This window comes from Cyprinus carpio, unplaced genomic scaffold, assembly GCF_018340385.1.
Source record: "Cyprinus carpio isolate SPL01 unplaced genomic scaffold, ASM1834038v1 S000006601, whole genome shotgun sequence".
Taxonomy (NCBI): domain Eukaryota; kingdom Metazoa; phylum Chordata; class Actinopteri; order Cypriniformes; family Cyprinidae; genus Cyprinus; species Cyprinus carpio.
Window position 1 is genome coordinate 17,955 of NW_024879247.1, and position 20,057 is coordinate 38,011.

The 20,057-nt window shown below is 38.2% G+C and overlaps 1 protein-coding gene across 8 annotated transcripts; it reads right to left on the minus strand.

Moving 5' to 3' along the window:
- Positions 1-2,793: 2,793 nt before the first annotated feature.
- LOC109060291 (histone-lysine N-methyltransferase KMT5C-like) lies at positions 2,794-19,981 on the minus strand. Of its 8 annotated transcripts, none has more exons than XM_042754821.1 (11): positions 19,362-19,974; positions 15,239-15,371; positions 14,253-14,418; positions 12,815-12,924; positions 12,486-12,649; positions 12,346-12,365; positions 11,348-11,484; positions 10,972-11,132; positions 10,019-10,753; positions 9,839-9,943; positions 2,794-2,902 (listed from the first exon to the last, which is right to left on the minus strand). In XM_042754821.1, the coding sequence occupies exons 2-11, from the start codon at positions 15,349-15,351 to the stop codon at positions 2,814-2,816; spliced, it is 1,800 nt and encodes a 599-aa protein (XP_042610755.1). In that variant the 5' UTR covers positions 15,352-15,371; positions 19,362-19,974; the 3' UTR covers positions 2,794-2,813. The 8 variants fall into 8 exon arrangements, with proteins under 8 accessions (XP_042610755.1, XP_042610754.1, XP_042610753.1 ...); XM_042754819.1 differs by lacking the exon at positions 2,794-2,902 and adding an exon at positions 7,631-9,709 and having other exon boundaries at positions 19,362-19,981; XM_042754820.1 differs by having other exon boundaries at positions 9,533-10,753; positions 19,362-19,973.
- Between the last annotated feature and the right edge of the window lie 76 nt (positions 19,982-20,057).

Below are 20,057 nucleotides of genomic sequence, written 5' to 3' on the forward strand. Positions count from 1 at the left end.
TGCTAGAACTGAGGTGAGAAAACAGGAACTTGAATTTAGGTGCTTATATTAATTTATTGTTAAAAAGTAGAAATAAATTAAGAGAAAATACAACCAATCCAGGTACTCAAAAATGCCACAGGTGCTCAGGAAAGGGTGAAAAACCACACCACATATCACCCACACCACCTACATATACTATATGCATATGCGTGTATTCGCACACAGTAGTCAACATTTGAAGTGGATCAAAAAAGTTCATCAAAGTTGTCCTAAGACAACGAATTTTGGTTTTAATTTTTAGGACAACTTGATGAAAGGTTTTGATCCACTTCAAATGTTGACTAGTGTGGTGTGTGTGTGGTGTATATATGGTGGTAATATATATATATTTTTTTTTCTTTTTTTTTCTGTATTTACTACAGATTTTTTAATATTAAAAATATTAAAAATATTAAAAATATTAAAACTCTTAATGGAGGAGCTTCTTAATAAAGTGCTGATGCTCTTCTATTAAAGAGAAATCAATTAAAATAAATTACATAAATGTTATTACTTAATTTAATATAACCTCAAAAAAAAAAAAAATTAAACAAGAAAAAGAAATCAAAGATTTTAAAATTTCTACTGATAGATTAGGGTGGAAGAACATTTAATTTTCCAGTATGTCATCAATTTCAATTCAGTTCCGTTAATTCAACTCTAATTCCAACTCATCATTTGAAAGGGCGCCAATTTTTTAGTTATGAGTTTTGTGTGATCCTGATGTCAATACCAGGTTTACATGTCCGTGTGACTGTTTGGCATTATGTTCAGCTTGTGTTCACTTACATCAGATGTATCAATGTGTGAGACAAGACAGACTATAAAGTTGTTTGAAATGGACTGTGTATCAGTTTACATAACTGTGTGCAGCAATTTAAAAAAAAAAATATCTGGTGGCAATTCACAACAAATCAAACCAGACCAATACCTTAACAATAATCAGTGACACATGCTGCTTCAAGATTTTTGTAGTACAGTAGTGCCAATAGTGAACATATGACAGTCAATTCTGCACCTGCTATTGTCACAACAAAAACATATTTCTCCACTGCAAAGTCCTTGCCTTTATGGCTCCATAACTTCCTTTCATATCTAAACTGCTACTTGGGCAAATATTTTCTTCCTTCAACATTAAATAAGTCAGGCTTTTAACTTCCATCTACAAAAATCCTCGCTTCCACCCCCCCTTACTATTTTCATCCACTGTCGTTATCAAGCTTTCATCACCTCTACCATTTACCTTTGCTTTATAGCACTAGTGCTGTTGTCTCTGAAACTCCCTCATAACATCTTTCCTTACTCATCCATTAAGAGGCTACTAGCAGATTCTTTCAACCCATCTTCCTCTTTGAGATTCACAGCTATTCCTCTATCTCTCTTTTCCTTCATCACACAACTGTTTTCTGAGAATGAAGTATAGCAGTTTTCACACCAGTGGTTTCTGATGTAGTCTGTCACATCCAAAAACTTGAAAATCACTTCCAAACCACATCTAAAAAGGCTTTGGTTAATATAATTGTGTTTACCACCCATTATTATTAACGCTAACTGTGTTGAGAATTCTATCTCCAGCAGACATGCTCACAACCACTGGCAAAAGACACTGATTGAGACAGCTTACAAAAAAAGCTTAATGTCATAGGGCACGTAATTCCCAATATACAATTTCTGCCTAAATTAGCACTGAGACGTTGTGGAACTTGAATGTCCAGTTAAGGAAAGAATTCATCATTCACTTCTGGATCGATTTCAATCTCTACAAACACTAATACTGTATGGCAGTTTGTCAGCTTTGCCTGTTTCAAATCTAAAGGGGTGAAAGTGCCTCCTCCTTTCCACTGTCCTAATCTATTATCCATCCCTTTCCACCCTCTGTGGATATGACAACAAGCTTTCAGGCTGCTCCGGGTCTCTGTAAATAGTGCCATTTGCACGGCTCTCTAAGGAGGTCACTGGTTCTTCATTTAGAGATGATGTTATAACTTTTAAGTACATTTACACTTCAAGAGTTAGAAACATCACATAAAATTCTGGAGAGCTTGTTGAAACTGAATGTTGAACTGTAGCACTACAGACTTAAAATCTGAGAAAAAAAAAAAAAAAAAAACCGGGGAAGGAAAAGGACACTGAATAATGCCTTCCAGCAGAAAATACTTAAATGATTGGACCTCTTAAATAAAAGAATAGGATTTTAATAATTGATTCATTTCACAATAGTAATCGCATAGCAATTATCACGGAACAGCTTTAATGGCTCAGTTTTAAAGATTTCATTTTCATCTGACAGAACGAGAATAAAACAGGCATGTAGAGATATGGTTGGAGTTACCACGAGGGAACAGATAGAAAAAAAGGTTAATGTTGCCATTTTGAACTTTAAATGTTTAGTAACATTACGCATACAGGAAGGTGGGAGGGAGGGAGAAAGGATTACTGAATAATTCAAAGAGAGAAGAAAGCACAGATGAATCCACCGGGCTATAGAGCCTGTCTCACACTGAAGCAGTATAAAAGGAGGATGCTACTGTACATCTCTTTGGTGGTACAAATCCGCCCTGTAACATTGGTCAGTGAGCAAGGCAGTGTCTTTCAAAGAAGCAAAACCTTGGGTCACCAGATCTGAGTCAACAGCAAGAATTGCAAGTTGAGGTCTTTCGTCACCTGCTTTGACAGTAAACTGAAGCCTGGGTTTATGAATTGTTACAACTGCACAAAGGAAGTCATGGTGACACAGCAAGGTTTTTTGGGTCCTACAGTGTTTTCCCGCAGTGCCTCAAAGGTTCAGCCTTTCACCGCCTCAATATCCACTGCCTTGCTGCCTGTGTCCTCGTTATGAAAAAAGCTGTTCCACTTGGCTTCAGAGTTAACCCTCTGCTCACTGTTGAGAGAAGAGAAAATGGGTCATGAAAGGGGAAAGGCGATGAACAGGCGATAAAAAACAAAAAGGAAGTGGACAAAGGGTTGAAAGAAGGATTGAGGGATGAGGAAGAACCAGAAATACAGCTGGGTGAAAATATGGCATGCTTAAAAATGAATAACCAAACAAGGTCCTGTTTTTTTAAAAAGGGCAAAGGTAAAAAGCAAAAAATAGAATGTAGACAGCTAAAAAGTTTGGAAGAAGATGGCTAAAACAAAGAAGAGGAGGAAAAAACAATGATTAGCTGTAAGCTATTAGGAAAGCAGAAAAATAAAGTGCACATTTTAAATATGCATGCAAAGGACAGTGGAAACAAAAACAGAATAAGAGGAAAAGAAGTGAGGGAACAAGAAAGGCTTAGTGACCGGTTAAATCTGAACGAGCTGCAGTGATTGATAAAAGATGCATTGTGGGTGGAACACGTCAAATGTGCACTTACACATAATGCTTATGCATATGTATGTGTTTGCGAGTAGATGATATACAGATCATTTTAATGTTCCCTTCTCTCTCCTATGGCTAGTCATCTATATGGTCTTTGCAGCAATTAGGCCAATTCAGACACTGCAGAAAATACCTGCAAAGACCTGTAACCTTGAAGAAACACCTACTGGCAGCACTCTTTGAGAACACTGATGAAACTTAAATGGCTTTACCAGCGGAGTTGAATAAGGAAATGTACAGACTCTTCAGTTAGATTAATCGCCTAATAAAACCATACAAGGCTTAATCAATATAATAATAATAAATCAGTAAAATTTAGAATTGCCCTTTTTCAAAAGAAACATTCATTTTGATATTGACATGAACAAATAAATCAAATAAAATACCATGAACAGTTTAATTTAAAATCATTTCATTTTAATTGCATTAATTTCATTTTTTACAATTTTACAGTTGAACATTACAATTGAAAAATGTATCTCAAATGTCCTAAGTAACAAACAGGATGGCCATACAAGACATACCGGAAAAAAGACATCTGAATTGTAGATATTAAAAAACGGTAATATACATTAAGTTCAGTACAATCAAAAAATTAAGTTATATTGAAGCACCATGTTAAGAACATATTAAAATAAATATAATTAATACACTGGCTTTTCATAGACCAAGGCAAGGCTTAACACAAACTACGTTATAAACATGTAGGACAGCCCAGGGCTCTCTCATGTCTGCAACTATTAAAACTGAGAAGAAACCAACAAACGCATTCCATACCTGACATGTACTGGGGAGGTAAAAAAAAAAACCCCAACACAATATATACGGTCGGAGATGATGTCAGGTTTTGGGTCTCGGTGACCTGTAGGACTACAGTACATAATCGTAACAATATTCTGTAAGTGTTTAGTGAGTCTGATCAAGGATCAGTTCCAAAGGGCTCTAAACATCGCTCTAGAGTAATACAAGTGGTAACTAATTAATTATGCATTGGCCCAACGTACCAAAGCAATACCCAATATGATACAAAACCCCATGAAGCTGATATAGACAAATGTTTGGTGTTAAAAATGGCATCCAATGCCAAAAAACACATTTGTGCTTGCAAAGTGTGTGTGATTTGAGTGGAAAAGATGGGAGTCTATTCAAATAAATGACAATCACAGATGGAAAAGATGCTGAAATCTTCATGATTTGTATGCATTTAATTTAGCAGCTGCTGCAGTCCTCTAATGAGAGCTGCTCAAAGTATGTGTTTTGTCATATGTCTCACAAATATTTGTGCAGTCAGTGGTGCACACTCTCATTTAACTTGACAAATGGGCTTTCAAACATCCCTAAATTAAAAGCACACGCTCCCTGCTCTGGTCCTTCATGTACTAAACCACTGAGCTGTGCAAGTTTGCCAGCCACTCTTCTTTTTCTCACATATGATCGGTCACATGTTCCGCAATCTAGACTGCTAACTCCGAACCGAAAAGGCTAGGAGGAAACAGAGAATGTTCACAATGTGGGAGAACAACATCCCCATCATGTGTTAAGTCTAATGTACTACAGGGACAAACAGAATATCTATTTTCCTCTGTTTTAATACAGAAACACTAGCATGAAAAATATCACCTTCTAGAATAAGGTACTAAACAAAATTCATCATGTAGCATACAAATAACTGAGGAAGTGTGCTAATAAAAATATGTCTTTAAATATTTCAAGAAAATCTGTTTCGATGCTAAGGACAGGACATTTTACATGATACAAGTTTAATGAAAACAAAAAGAACATCTTATTACATTGAAGTTGTTTGAAATAAATAAAGTCTCAGCATATCAACGACAAACGGTCGTTATTAATCAGTATATTGTAGGTCCAGATCCACTGTACCGTCAGTCACCACAAGCCTAAGTCTCTTAGGCTTGCGTTCCGTTATGGGGTTGCTTTGCGAGTGGGCGGTGGAGAAGTGCAGAGAGTTACATGGGTGAGTTCCTGTCCCCTGTTGCTGCTGATCCTTACTGTTTTGGCCCCCGTGAACTTTAGACCCTGCAAACCTACTCACAGAGGGAGGAGGTGAGAAGTTTGAGGGACCACACGCTTCTACAACCAGCCTTCCTTGAGTTCCCGAAGGCTCCATGAGACAATGATAAGTGTAATTTGCAGGTCCTGAACCAGAATAATTCAAGCTTTCACCATCCTCACTGTAGCCCAGAGTCAGAGAATGATCTCCAGTGAAGTTCACTACGTAAGACTGGTGAGGAGGTGGACCGTGTTCAAAGGTGGTTGACTGAGTTTTAATCAAAGGGACCTCATGGATCGAGGATTCTCTGTATCCCAGATGAGGACTGCTGTGCTGCGATGCAGGAGGTGAAAGAGAGGAGCTGAATTTGAAATCTGAAGAATCACAGTGAGAAATGTTTGAACACATCTGATTCTTACTGGGCTGGATAGAAGACACTCCAGAAAGTTGAGTGTTTTGAGTGGGAGCCACAACAGCATGGGGTTTTTCCAATTTTGAAAGTTTGCTTTGTGTGGTACTGTAACATTGAGAGCCTTGAGATGAGGGAAATAAAAACGTGGAGGACAGAGATGGATCTTTATCATTTCTTGAGATCTGGGACTTTAGGCCTGAATTGTTCTTGAAAAAGTTTGTTGTGGTTTTGCTAGAGCTGATGAAGTAAACGGGGTGAATGCGATCACTTTGTGGACCAAGATTAGCAGGGTACTGTTTGGAAGGGACATTCTTTGGGTTTTTTTGCAGATTTGAAGCCAATCTTGAGAACCCAGCATTAGGAGATCTAGCAGAAGACTCTTTTCCGCTGTGAGAACTTGATGGACCTGGACAAGCATAGATGCTTTCCAGATTGTTGTGAGATTTTGAGCTGCCTGCAGCCACAGAAACTCGACAAGCATTCTGGCCTTCCTCGTTTTTAAAGACATTCTTGGGGTTTGAAAAAAAAGGAAGCTTCTTGTCATTGCTACGAAAAAGTGCATTACCAGAGTTGAATGCACCTGGATAATCAGCATGGAAGGGTGTAACAAGGTTACTCTGAGGTCCGGCACCATGTAGACTTTGCGTCAACTGGTTTGGAAAGACAGATTCGGATTTAGCTTTCGAGCAATGCAGGCTGAGAGGTCCATTGTCTTTAACGTCAATTTTAGCAAGGCCTGACTCGGAGGACTTCAAGTTAACAATGGAATCAAGAAAGTTGAACTTTTTTTTTTCCTGAGGATGCAGGCGTGAATTTGAGTGCCCAGACTGTTTAGCACTTGTAGATGCATTGTTAAACATTGTCAAGTCTTTGGGGAGAAACCGCGTTGCTGAATCTTCCTGGACCTGGAGCTCTATGGGAGTTTTGGACAACTCGCCATCAGACAAGTACAGATCTTTCTCAGGGTCTTGAAGAGGAGCAGAACTCGTGGCTGTATTACAAAGCTTATCTTTGAAGAGACTGAGTTGAGATGCACCAATAGATGAGGATGTGTCAGACTGAGAAAACACAATTTCCGGGAAACTTAGCTCCTCATCACTACTGAAGTTACTCGCTGGGCTTGGCGATCCTAGGTAAGGGGTCTCCGGATTCCATGCATCAGTGGGACTTTGGGAAAAGGGGCTGCTGAAGGACCCGGTGTTATGTGGTTCACCAGGATAGTAATCTATTAAAGAGCTTGCCAAGTTGTTTTGTGCAGGCATCTGATCATAGCTTTCGAGATTTAAACATGGAAAGTCAAGCACATCTTCAGAATAGTTACTAAAGCCACAATCTGTGGAAAAGAAGGGAGAAATGGGAGGAGACTGAATCTGAGAGGCGTTATTGGGACACTGGGTGTTATTGGGCACACTTTTCTCGCATACCTGGGACTGGCTCAGAGCCTGGAGTTTTGACAGACTTTTATTAATCTGTAACAAATTGTTACTCAAGCAAATGTCATTCCTTCCTTTACTGTCACTTCTACTAACTCCAGGCTTAAGACTATCGAAATTGTCTGACACCTGCTCTCTTACAATCTCTTTTGCTTGAATACACCCACTGACATTACTAACTCCTGCCAGCCCATCATTATAAGGGGAGTGAAGTGACAAAGGTGAAAGGGATAATGGTAAGGGTGAAGTTTCAAAGTTTAGTGGATCTCTAAAGGTCTCTGTCCCCTTGGTACAACTACGCCCTGCCATTAGTTGCTGGCATTGAGACGGGTTTTCGTCTTTAACATTGCCGAGAGGCATCTGTTCCACTGTTTGCTGTTTTTCTGGTGTAGAGAAGACAGATGTTAATTTCTCTGGCTCCCCGTGCACAGTATCAGTGCTCCCATCTTCATTGTGAGCTTCTTTCCACTCAACCTCCCACTTGCCTTCAGCTCTCCTGCACAATCTAATCAGAGGTAACGGTTTAATGTCATCAATGTCTGCCTCAATTTTTGGATCAGATGATTTCTGTTGTTGTTGCTTGTCGGTAACATCACTGCTGTCTTGAACAATTTCTTTTGGTGTACTAACATTCTTCTTGTTAATGCAAACAGCTGATCGGTTTTGTTGTCTTTTAACTGGCTTAGCTGCACATTCTTTTCTGCAATGCTCCAGCACGTCTTGAACTGCTTTGGTGGCTTTCTCCAAACCTACGTTGTTCTCGGCCTCCCCATGACCCCGAATCCTCTCCATTTCTGCATTTAAAATTGAGACAGAATCCAAAATGGCCCTAAAAGGGTCAACTAAAGCCAAGCATTGCTGTTGGCCTGACTTGTCCGCAACAACCTTTTTGCCTCATCCGTACACTCCATTGCCCACTCCTTTCCCCTCTTCCTCTTAAGGCGGATTCTGACATTATGCTTCTGCTCTTCTTCCGTGTTATCTGAAACATTTGAGGTAGACAACTCATCACTGATGGCACGTTCAATATTATCTATAATCTCACAGTCCCCTGGTCCTTTATTTCTTCCTTCTACTCCTTTGTCACTTTTCGCTTGGTTCTCCTCTCCCATGTTGCAATTGACTGCTTCTGTAATTTTAGATGTTTCATGCTTAGGGTCATTGATTGTCCTCTCACAAACATGTACATTACTTGTGCCACCTCTGTATTCAGGAACTCTAACATTTCTTCTCCCTGGTCCACGATGAGCATTCTGAAGAGTTTTACAATATTGTTTAGACAAAGTCTTTATCGACTTGGATGAGTCACGCTTTTTGGACCCAACGCCAACATTGGCTTTGAGAGTTAAACTTGATTCTGATTCGGGACGCTTCAACAATGTTGTATCCACACTGCTGCTTTCGCTTGGCTTAGGCAACAGATTGTCCAAAATGGGTTCTTTGCCTTTACTGACATCAGTACACGGTGTTGCAGGTACATTAACATCCTGTTCTGGGTCTGTATCAAGTGATTCTCGAAATGCTCGTTTCTTTAGGGGAATGCTGCTCTGGGGACTGTGATCCAGAGAAACCTTGCACATGGATGGAGGTTCTGAGGAAATCAAAGTGTTTTCTTGGCTGTTTCACTGGAGTATCTCCATGTATATTTGGATGATCAGCTGCCGTGAGTCCATTATTAGGGTTCTCATTCCCGTTATTAAGTGCTTCATGCTTGTCCTTTGTCTCTTTATTGTCAGTGAGTGATAGTGTCTTTATATTATCAGCTTCTTCTTTACCACTGTAACTGCACGGAGGTCGCTGGTCATTAGCGTCCTTATCTTGTTGACTAAACTTGCAACTCAAATTCTTTCTTATATCCTTCAGCAGTACCCTTGCCTCTTTAACAACAACAGTCCTGCTACCAAAACGTGCTGTTACCACTTTCTTTTTCAAGTGATTTTCTTCAACAATTACTTCTTCCTGCTTCTTGATCGTGCTTTCTTTATCCTGCACCTCAGGTATGCGTTCAACCTGTGTTTGTTTCTCATCCTTATCTGCTCTTTTCCGTTTCATTACAGCAACTTCTGAGTTTTTGGGAATTGTAACTTCAACAGATGCGACCGTTACAACTTTATTATCTTGCTTGCCTTCAATTTCATGCTCATCCTTACCATACACATCCACAAGTTCTTTTACAACAGGTTGTGTGACTGTGTCGATGCCAGTCTCTAAATCACATGTTACTTTTAAGTACTTATCTGCACTCTCCATATTCACTGGTGTGAAATACAACTCCTTCACCCCTTTCTTACCTTGTCTATTGCTGTCTTTGCTCCCATTAAATTTTGTGCTCTGCTGTACTGACGCTGCTGCTGGTGCTGTAACCTTGTCTCTTCTACTGTCTGCCTCCCTCTGACCTGTACTTTCAACCTCTGGCTTTCCTGGGATAGCCACCCTGACCAGACTGACTCTGAGGTAACGATTTAACCCTGAGTGGAAAGAGACAGGACTATTAGGAGATGGTGAAGACAAGGAGGGTGTATCGCTAACAGCGCTAGAAGAGACAGACTGCCTGTGATCCCCTGAGGTCTCTGAAGCTACACAAGCACTAACATCACCTGCCCTAGGAGCAATGGAACCGCTGATGTGTCTCCTGTCGCCAGCCACTTCCCTGAGGCAATCCCTAAGGACACTCTGCTGCGTCTCTCTGATCACCGTGCTCTCTGTTTGTGATGATTTGTCACTGTTAGTTCCAGCGTCTCCATCAACGTGTACATGTTTATCATTACATGGTTTACCTGGAGAGATTAAAACAGGGTTAGTAGTGTCCTTGGACTCAACCTCGCTTCCTTTTTGCTGCTTCCCATCTTGTGTTTGCGAGTCAGAGCATTCATTTTGCCCTGTAGAGAGTTTAGAATTGGATTTGATCAGTCTGGTCCTCCTTTTCTTGAATCTGGAGAGTTTAGATCGTCTCCTTGCTTGGAGACTGCTCAGACGACTACGAAGAATATTCCTGGTCCTTGAGGAAATGCCCTGGTGGACAATTCTGACAGATGATGCTTCAATGTTACCTCCCTTGGCCTTCATGCTGTCTCTTTCATGTACACTAGAAACACATCCAAGAGTAAAGGGCTTAAATCTAATAACGGGGTCTCCATTTAACATTTCTCCATCCTCATCTTTCGTCTCCTCCGGTCCATTTATGTTAGCACTACTGAGAGGTGGAGAGACAGATTTGCTGTTCTTTGTGATCCTCTGTGGTTTTGGTCGCTCTTTCTCAATTAGGTATAGCAGGGCCCTTTCTTTGCTCAAGGGGTCCTTACAGCTTAATAGGAAATTTGTGCTGTGCTGATAGAGACAGATGCTCAGCTCCTTTAGCTTGAGGTGAGGCAAAGATGATAAGAGGTTTTGTGTCCTCTTTTCCACCTGTTTGCAATGCTCCTCCCTCCTCCACCTATCAGTCTTTCTCATCTTGCTCAAAACAAGGGCGTTCCTCTTTGTCCGTTGGGAATATGTATTCCTCATTGGCAAGGCTGACAAGAGAATGAGACAAGAAGAATAGACAGCCAGAGTTAAGCAGTTGGCAATACTGCGATTATGCCAATACAGGCTTTTTTTCACCACTTTATTAGGAAATTGCATGGCATGCTTAATTATAACCCTTGTAATTTCACACTCAGAACATATACATTTTTTTCCAGGACACAAGTAATAAGAAAACAACTAAATATGAATGGCATAACAAACATACCCGAGTTTGATACAGTGAGAAATGGCTTTGGGGTGCCATTTCCCCTATTCCTGTTAAGCCTTAGGTCAGTCTCTCTGAACACATATTTCTGTCCTGAAGGATCCCCAGAGCAAGCCACATCTGGTGACTGGTCTCTCTTCTTAAATGATCCCTCTCCTCTCCTGCAACGATTGGCATCATTAGAGTTGTGACAAAAGCAGATTTAAAAGGCTTTTAAATGCATTTCTGTCATTAGAAACCTAATTGACATTAAACCCTAATACAGTTCAGACCAATTACAAGCATCCATTGAGATAATTGTGCGTTATAGATCCCACATCACTATAATACCCACAGCAGATTGGCCTTGAAGCAGTATTAACGTATATTCTCTCACCTCTCGCATGTGCAACATTCACACATTTCATTATTCTCTCCAAAAAAGCTGTCCCCATAGTAACAGGTAATCTCCTCCCCCGGTGAGATGGGCCGCACCACTTTTACACAAGCTCCATTCTTATCTCCAGGGTCAAACTAATAGGAGGAACAGAAACAGTATGAGCAAATTACTTTTCAGTATACACTGTTTGCCTATAATCTATTTAGTCATATGCCGGGAAACAAGTGAAAACAAATTGAGGAAATGTAATTTAAAAAAGGGTGATGCCCTGTTAGGACTGAAGTGGGATAAAATAATACAATAAAATAAATCAATGATAAAATGTACAAAACGTTCACTTATAAACCACAGTTCAAATGTTTGAAGTCAGTACGGTTTTTAAAGTGCTTTTGAAGTCTGTTATTCTCACCAAGAATGTATTTGATCAAATTCAGTAAAACAGTAATACTGTTAAGAAACAGTACAATTTAAAATAACTATTCTATTTTAATATATTTTAAAATGTAATTCATTCCCGTAATAGTTTAATTTTCAGCAGCTGATCCTCCAGTCTTCAGAGTTATATTATCCTACAGAAATTCTATTTTGCTGAATTGGTGCTCAATTCATTGTTAATGTTAAAAACAGTTTTGTGGTTTAATATGTTAATATGAAACCATGGAACATTTTATTCAAAAATCTTCAAAGAATAAAGACTGAAATATTTTGTAACATTATAAATGCCTTTACTGGTCACTTTGATCAATTGAATGCATCTTTTCTAAATAAAAGTATTAATTTATTTTATATATAATAAATATCTTACTGACCTTAACACTTTACTCTCTTTTATCAGAACTAGCAAACTTTAAAGAGAAGTCTATTGAATCTAATGTCATAAATGGACTTTCAGGCTTCAAGATACACTACATATACAGTAGTGTAAAGGGTCTTTGAAAAACTACGCATTTCAAAAGATTTGCTAGTTAAGCAAAAGCAATCATTTAGTATCTTACCGTACAGTTGGGTCTGCAGTCTTCTCCCAGCAATAAAAACAAAACAGAAAATATTGTAATCAGATCCTGTAGGTTACCAAAGACCGTATTTTGAAAAATATGAATTTTACTGATCCATTTATGCATACGGGCTTGCTCACCATGATTGATAAAGGCAGCCGGCCCCAACCAAAGCTGAGCACATCTCTTGCGCGTCGAGTACATGACACTGAAGTCATTCACTCCTGCTCTGAGGACGGCACTATCCTCAGGGCTCAGCTCAGCTATACAGCCCTGCAGGACCTCCACCCGCTCTCCCACAAGCCTGGAGAATTCAACATTTTCATATCTTTAAAACACGGTCATCAACAGAATTTAAAAAGTAGACCAGTTTATTAATTAAATAATTAACATATAGTTTAAATGTCAATTTTGAACAATTGAAAAATGATGATTAAAAACATAAAAAAACCAAAACAGTGATTCTAACCAGTGTCGGGTGGATGTGATTTTGGCTCCATTAGTCTCAGAGGAATAGCGGTTACATGGCTCGATGTTCACTCCACTGTCCAACAGAAATGCTGTCATATAGCGATACATCTAAAGAAAATGAAGAGCAAGTTAAAATAGCTTTTAAAAGGACACTGCCATCCACATTAATTATGTTATTTCAATATTGTGATACACTGTGCTTGTCTTTAATAAAATTGTACAGATGGAAGGGATATAGGAAGGAATGAGGGAAGAAAGGAAGGGAGGAAGGAAGGGAGAAAGGGGGTGCTTCTCATTTCTTATTTGCCCATTATAGTTTCCTTTCCTTGAGTCATAGCTCCACCCCTCAGGATGTGAGGGAAGGATGCAAGGAGAGAAAATGAGGATGGAGAAATCAAAGGAAAGCTTATTTGTACACTGGAATATTCTTGCTCACTCAAGCATCACTTCAAAGCTTCATCGGCTATGCTCAGTGGATCTGCCCTTGTGCTGTTAAAGTTTGGTTATTTAAAACACGCATAATAAATATTAATAAAGCAAAGCGCCCTGTTGAAAAATATAAGATGTATGGTTTATTTAAACTGCAAAATTATGATGGATGTGAAGGGGGAGAAGAATTTATATGAGCATAAGGTTTTTCGACAAGAAAGACTTCTGCATAGGATACCCCTGTGTCTCCTCCTCACTCATAGCTCCCCTGAAATCTTCCTAACACCTCGCAAAGCAATTAGAGAAGTGAGATGTCCATCAAAGAAGCTAACTTTAATCAGTTTAATCAGGAAACAAGGAAGCATCAGTCTGAGTAGTGAGTAACACCAATAAGCTTTGCTTTGATTCCTTCATCCTCATTTGCTTTTCTTGCATCCTAAGGTGATGGAGCTAAGACATGAGAAATGGAAGTGAAGAAAAGAAACAAGGATGCACAAATGAGAAATGAGAGGCACAGAGTGAGTAAGGGGAGAAAGAAAGAAAGAAAGAAAGAAAGAAAGAAAGAAAGAAAGAAAAAGCTTCTCCTCTCTGATCTAATAGGTGATCAAAAAATCAAAAAGTAGTAAAAGATTCATTTTGATGATTTAAATGTTTTCAGTTAAAGAAAGTCTCGGGATTGTTCACATAAAGATTTTAATTAATCACAAAAATCTAGATTTTCCCTGCCCTTTTCTATCTTAAGCAAACAAGTTTTGTCCAGGACAGTCCTTTTGTGTACAGAGAGACTGTACTCATCAAGAAGGCAAACATCTGATCTAGCAAAGACAATCATGTAAGCAAATATGCTGAAGAAAAAGCAAACCATCCTCGCTAAACTAGACACAACAACAGCTACACATTCAAAGCGATTCAAGCATTCTTACATTCCTCTTTGGTGATGATTATACATGTGTACAAGCAACCAAAAAATGGACATTCAGCAATTCTGGATAAGATATGATACTCACATGCTGCTTCAGCAGCTCCTGTCGGTGTGAACCCAGCCCAGTGAAATAGCCACTGACCCATTCCCCATCCAACAGAGCATCAAAGGTGGCCTGGAAGTCATGTGTGCGTTTGAAGCGCAGAAGTGTCTCTCTGAGGTAACCCCATCTCCGGATCTCAGGGGGAGGACTTTGTTCACATAATGAAAGAAATCAAAGAAATCGTTTACACTACAGTTCAAGGGTCTGGGGTCAATAAGACATATTTAAAAGAAATTAAAACTTTTATTTTAGCAATGCCACATTAAACTGATTAGATCAAACTAAGCGTCAGTAAAGACATGTTTATTATTACAAACAATTTCTGTTTCAAATAAATGCTGTTCTTTTGAACTTTCTATTCGACAGAGAATCCTGAAAAAAGCATCATGGTTTCTACAAAAAAAAAAAAAAAAAAAGGAAATAGTAATAACAGTAGTAGTAATAATAAAGATCATATTGACCAAATTAGCATATGAATGATATCTGAAGAATAATGTGACACTGAAGACTGGAGTAATTGCTGCTGAAAATTCAGCTTTGCCATCACAGGAATAAATGACATTTAAAAAAATATATATATATATATATATATATATATATATATATATATATATATATATATATATATATATATATATATATATATATATATAAAAGTTTTTAAAATGTGTATATATATCAAAAATAATAAAAAATTATATATAATAATTTTTTTTTATTATTATTTTTGATATATATACACATTTAAAAATTTTAAATGGTAATATTTCATTATAATACTGCTTTACTTCTTTCAAAAACATGAACCTGAAAAACTGACTCTAAATTTTTGAACCAGTTTATGTTTCACATTACTATATGAAAAAACAAACATATTACATTAGCACTATCAGAATAACAACACAAATCTTTTCTTTAAATACTGTGCATAAAAACTGTTGATCATGTATAAAGCAGTAGCACAGTACCTTATGTTCATCTTATGGGTGCTGAACCCCAGTAAGGGATCCAGCACCAGACTCGTGGCCAGATCATCTGTCTCACAAAGCTCTCTCACACTCATTCTATAAGATCCCTCCATGGTCGCCCACCATCAACATGCTGGAACAAAATGAAGCCGGTGAGTTACACATTTAAACAGCTGCAAGTCTTTCTACGCACGAGAATAACAATAGCAATCATATTCTTTTTTTCCTCGTAGATTTCTAAAACTATAATCTTCATCTTACAGCATAAGAAACCTATATGCGGTGTCCAAAACGTCTGAGACCACTTATAAAAATACTTGTATTTTGTTCAAATTCATTATAATGAGTGAAAAGTGAATTTTTGCCCTAATGACAGCAGTGATCAAGCAGCACAAATGTTCTCCAGCATGACTTGAGATGAGTATCTTCAGCTTCAATGGAAACAAGAACATCTGACCATCTATACTAAGCCACATGATATACGTTACCCCTTGGTAATATCATTAGAAAATACGGGATTAGTTTCCACGTTTATGCTGATGATACTCAACTATATATCTCAATAAGACCAGGTGAAACTTCAAAATTATCTAAGCTAACAGAGTGTGTTAAAAATGTAAAAGATTGGATGACCAATATTTTTCTCCTATTAAATTCGGATAAGAATTATTTATTGGACCAAAAAACAGTACACAGAATCTCGTAGATTACAATTTGCAATTAGACGGATGTACTGTTACTTCCTCTACTGTCAAAAATCTGGGTGTTATATTAGACAGCAACTTGTCTTCATATTTCAAATCATATTTCCCATGTTACAAAAACAGCATTCTTCCATCTTAGAAACATTGCCAAGCTACGAAACATGTTACCTGTTCCTGATGCAGAACAGCTAGTTCATGCATTCATGACCTCTAGACTGGACTATTGTAATGCACTGCTAGGTGGTTGTCCTGCATCCTCAATAAACAAGCTACAGGTAGTCAAAAATGCAGCGGCTAGAGTCCTTACCAGGTCAAGAAAACATGATCATATTACCCCAATTTTACAGTCTCTGCACTGGCTAACTATTAAGTTCCGTATCAGTTAAAATATTAAAAATATTATTACTTACTTATAAGGCCCTTAATGGTTTAGCTCCTGCGTACCTAACTAGTCTTCTACCACGCTACAACCCATCACGCTCCCTAAGGTCACAAAACGCTGGACTTTGGGTAGCACCTAAAATAACAAAGTCCACTAAAGGAGCTAGAGCTTTTTTGCATTTGGCTCCCAAACTCTGGAATAGCCTTCCTGATAATGTTCGGGGTTCAGACACACTCTCTCTGTTTAAATCTAGACTAAAAACACACCTCTTTGGCCAAGCATTCAAATAATGCATCTCATAATCTGATCAAATGCACATTATTATTCTTTAGCTTGGGTTGAACAAATCATTCTCGCTTGATTGGGAGAGCAGCTACGCTAATTATGTCTCTATTTGTTTCTTGGTTGAAATCCCGTGGTAACTAGGATTTACAGAAGCTTCAGTCTGGATCCAGCCCTAACAAAGACCTGAGAAGAAATGATGCCCCCCCCTCAGAGGACCTCAGATAATGCCAACCCTGAAACAACAAACTACAAAATTTTGCTAAAAGGTTGATTGCAACATATAATCTTTGTTGTTAATAGTGTTCATCATCTTTTTGATTACGTCATTAGCTGAATTTTACCATACATTTCTGCCATATGTACATCAATTTGACACAGTCACCACTGACAAGCTACTATTAAACATTGTAGAAACGTAATTTTCTGTAAAGCTGCTTTGCAATAGTTTGTACTGTGAGAAACCACTATACAAATAAACCTGAACTGAATTGAACATGATCAGTGTCACAAACCTAATTATTTGATGTGCATTTTAACTGACCCAGAATATTTATTTTACATCATAACCTTATGTTTTTTCACTGTAAAGCTTCATTTCTAGATTTTAAATCCCAAATGAAGTCATCTTATGTTCATTGAGATAAACTGTAAGACTGTTATAATGACAGTAGTTGTGGTCAATAACACTTAAAACTCAGAACCCACTAAATCACAAAGAGTACACATTAAAGTGAAAACCTTAATGCTTAAATTCTGAAATAACTGAATACTTTTACAAAGCACTTATTCTTTCAGCTCTCAGGAATAGTTTGTAAAGCAAAAGTGGTGCAGTACTTTGAACCTTCATAAAAACCCATATTAGACAAAGAAAATTCCACCAAATGTCACTAGCTCCCTGTCGCATGCAGTGCAGCTTGAATTAATCATGCGTTTACTGTTATAGGATTGTTTCTCTGCCTCTTTTTAAACTAATGCTGTTGTTTTATCAGTACTGTTAGTTATTTGTTGTTTTGTGACGTTAAGAACTCATCTATATGTCTCATAAAGAATGAAGCATGTTTGTAAAGTGTGAATGTCTACATTTAAATTGACAAAAGGTCACTCAGAACAATTATTAGGACACCAGTCGAGAGAAGCTAAAAATCTGAATGCACTGCATTTTGTCAACAACTACTTTTTACAGTGTGTAAACAGCAGAAGAATGAAATGTCTGACAAAGCAAAAACGTACCATAGTTATTTCCTCAGGAAGACACTGTGAAACACAGAGCCAGCCAATGTGGAGAAAGTGGCATCAATCTAGCCTATTTATGACAGAAGATATTTAGTGTATGTCCAAACATTTATTGGATGGATTAGGTCTTCTTGTTAAATAAAAATGTAAAGGTGAACATAAAAAGCAATCGTTACATTACTCAGTTTACACATCCCCTAGACGTAAGTTTTTCTAGAATATGTTTTTTTACAGTATTCACTGGACGAGAGCATGGTTACTGCCAAAAAAATATTTGTAATAAAAAAACAGAGGTTCATTTTAAGAGTCTACATAACATCTATCCAACCAACTCCCAAACCACTACTTTCATTTTCTCTGAAGTATGTGTTTTATGTTTCCTCAACTGCTGCAAACAGGTTAAACCTCTTTGGAGGAAAATAACATCTGCTTTTATAAAACGTGCTTTAAACTTTTCGTTTAAAGATATATATTTTTTTTTTTTTTTTTTTTTTTTGTTACTTTTCTGGCAGTGACCATGCTATTTATCTTGTTCATTTTTTGTTACACTGTAAATGTTTTATTCACAAAAAAAAAAAAAAAAAAAATCTCAATTGTTTTTTGTTTTTTTTTGTTGATGTGTCTGGGGTGTGTCTTTTTTCCCTTTCTCTTTCCCTTTCACTTTATTGTACTTCAACGCAATGTTGTTTGTTTTCTTGCAATAATAATAAATAAATAAATAAACACTTAGTGTTCATTGCAGTTGTTTTAGAGACGATTTAACTATGTTGTTGTACATTACCTCGCATAGTGCCTGTTTGGTATTGTGTACCGTATCCCTGATGATTATTGCTGCTGTCTTGCAAGCAAATATCCTCCTCTCGGGGATTAATAAACGTATAATCCTGCTCTCCACTGACAGGTAAAGAGTCGCTCTACAAGGCAGCTATTCAGTCAGAAAACACTTCAACACTTGAGCTGTAATCGAGTTCGAGTGACAGTAAGCGAGCGTGAAAATAAGAGCTAGAAAATGAGAAAATAAGAAAGCGTGAAAGCACCAGCTCAGAGACACCTCCGTGCCAGTCCAGAAATCACAGCGGCGAAAAATAAATAAATAACTACTAGATACAGGTCCACTCAAAGGGTTAATAAAATAAGATTACAGTCGATATTACATGCCGCATGGTCTCACGGAGACAGCTTCAGCAGTTGTCAAGCAGCTATGATCGCGCCAATTATTCGTTATTAAACAACACTCCTGACTGCAGGTCAAAGGATAATTGATTTTGCCAATTCATAACAGCTGGTTATTAATGTTCAGAGCCGCGAGGGGCCATACATCACTGTCAGAGGAGCGTTAACGGACTTCAGCCCAAACCACTGAGGTCCAGTTAACGTTAGCTCACTGGACAAGACAAGCTGACCATCGCGCTCCAAACTGAATCTTTAAACATGATATATTTCACTGTGACTAAAAAAATATTAGCAAAATCGTCGCGAGCATATGTATGTTGTATAATAAGCAGAGCAGCGCATTTACCTGACGGGCTTTCCTTCAGATTTCTGGTCGATTCGTCCGTAGTGAAATTCGTCTTTAAGCTAGCAGGCTAAGTTAGCTCTTCCTGTTGGCTACGAGTGCTGCTGCCATCTGCTCCTGGTATTCCCATATTCCATGATTTTGGCGTTTCTACTGCGGATATATGATTTTAAACCGGAAAACTGACAGTTGCGTTGAGGTGATTTGGGTATGATACTCGCATTAATTTTTCTGTACTGCGTTTGTTTTCGAACGTTGTAGAAGTCTCGTCCTGGAGGTGAATTCAACCAATCCTTGACATCCTCAGTCGCGCTCCTATTGGCTAATGAGATGAGTGGCCGGGAGCTCGGCGTTATTCCGCACACCCTATTGGCTGGCTATGTTACACGGCGTCGCGATTGACCAATGGGAGTGCAGATATAGGAAATACCTCGCCCTTCTACTAATCAGCGGCCGAGGGAGAAGCCCGCTCCCCGCCTCATCTCTTTAACCGTGTCCTGTTGACCTCCTGGAGTTATGCAATATATAATAGCAGGCTGTTTGTTATGCAGAATGCATGTTTGATGGGATTAAGATTTTCTGGTTATGCTCAGTAAATTTTTGAATATTCATTACTCTCACTGTGTTCTTGGACTTTTGTTTGTAATATTTAAATATCGTTGTTCTGTTTGTTGAGTTGAACATTGTTCAGAAGCAGTG

Coding starts and splice junctions, on each gene's coding strand:
- LOC109060291 (XM_042754815.1), bottom strand. CDS start 15,351: ATGGAGGGATCTTATAGAATGAGTGTGAGAGAGCTTTGTGAGACAGAT. Junction 14,419..15,238: donor ACCCATAAGATGAACATAAG/GTACTGTGCTAC, acceptor ATGTGAACAAAG/TCCTCCCCCTGAGATCCGGA. Junction 10,754..10,971: donor TCTCACTGTATCAAACTCGG/GTATGTTTGTTA, acceptor TTCTCTTGTCAG/CCTTGCCAATGAGGAATACA.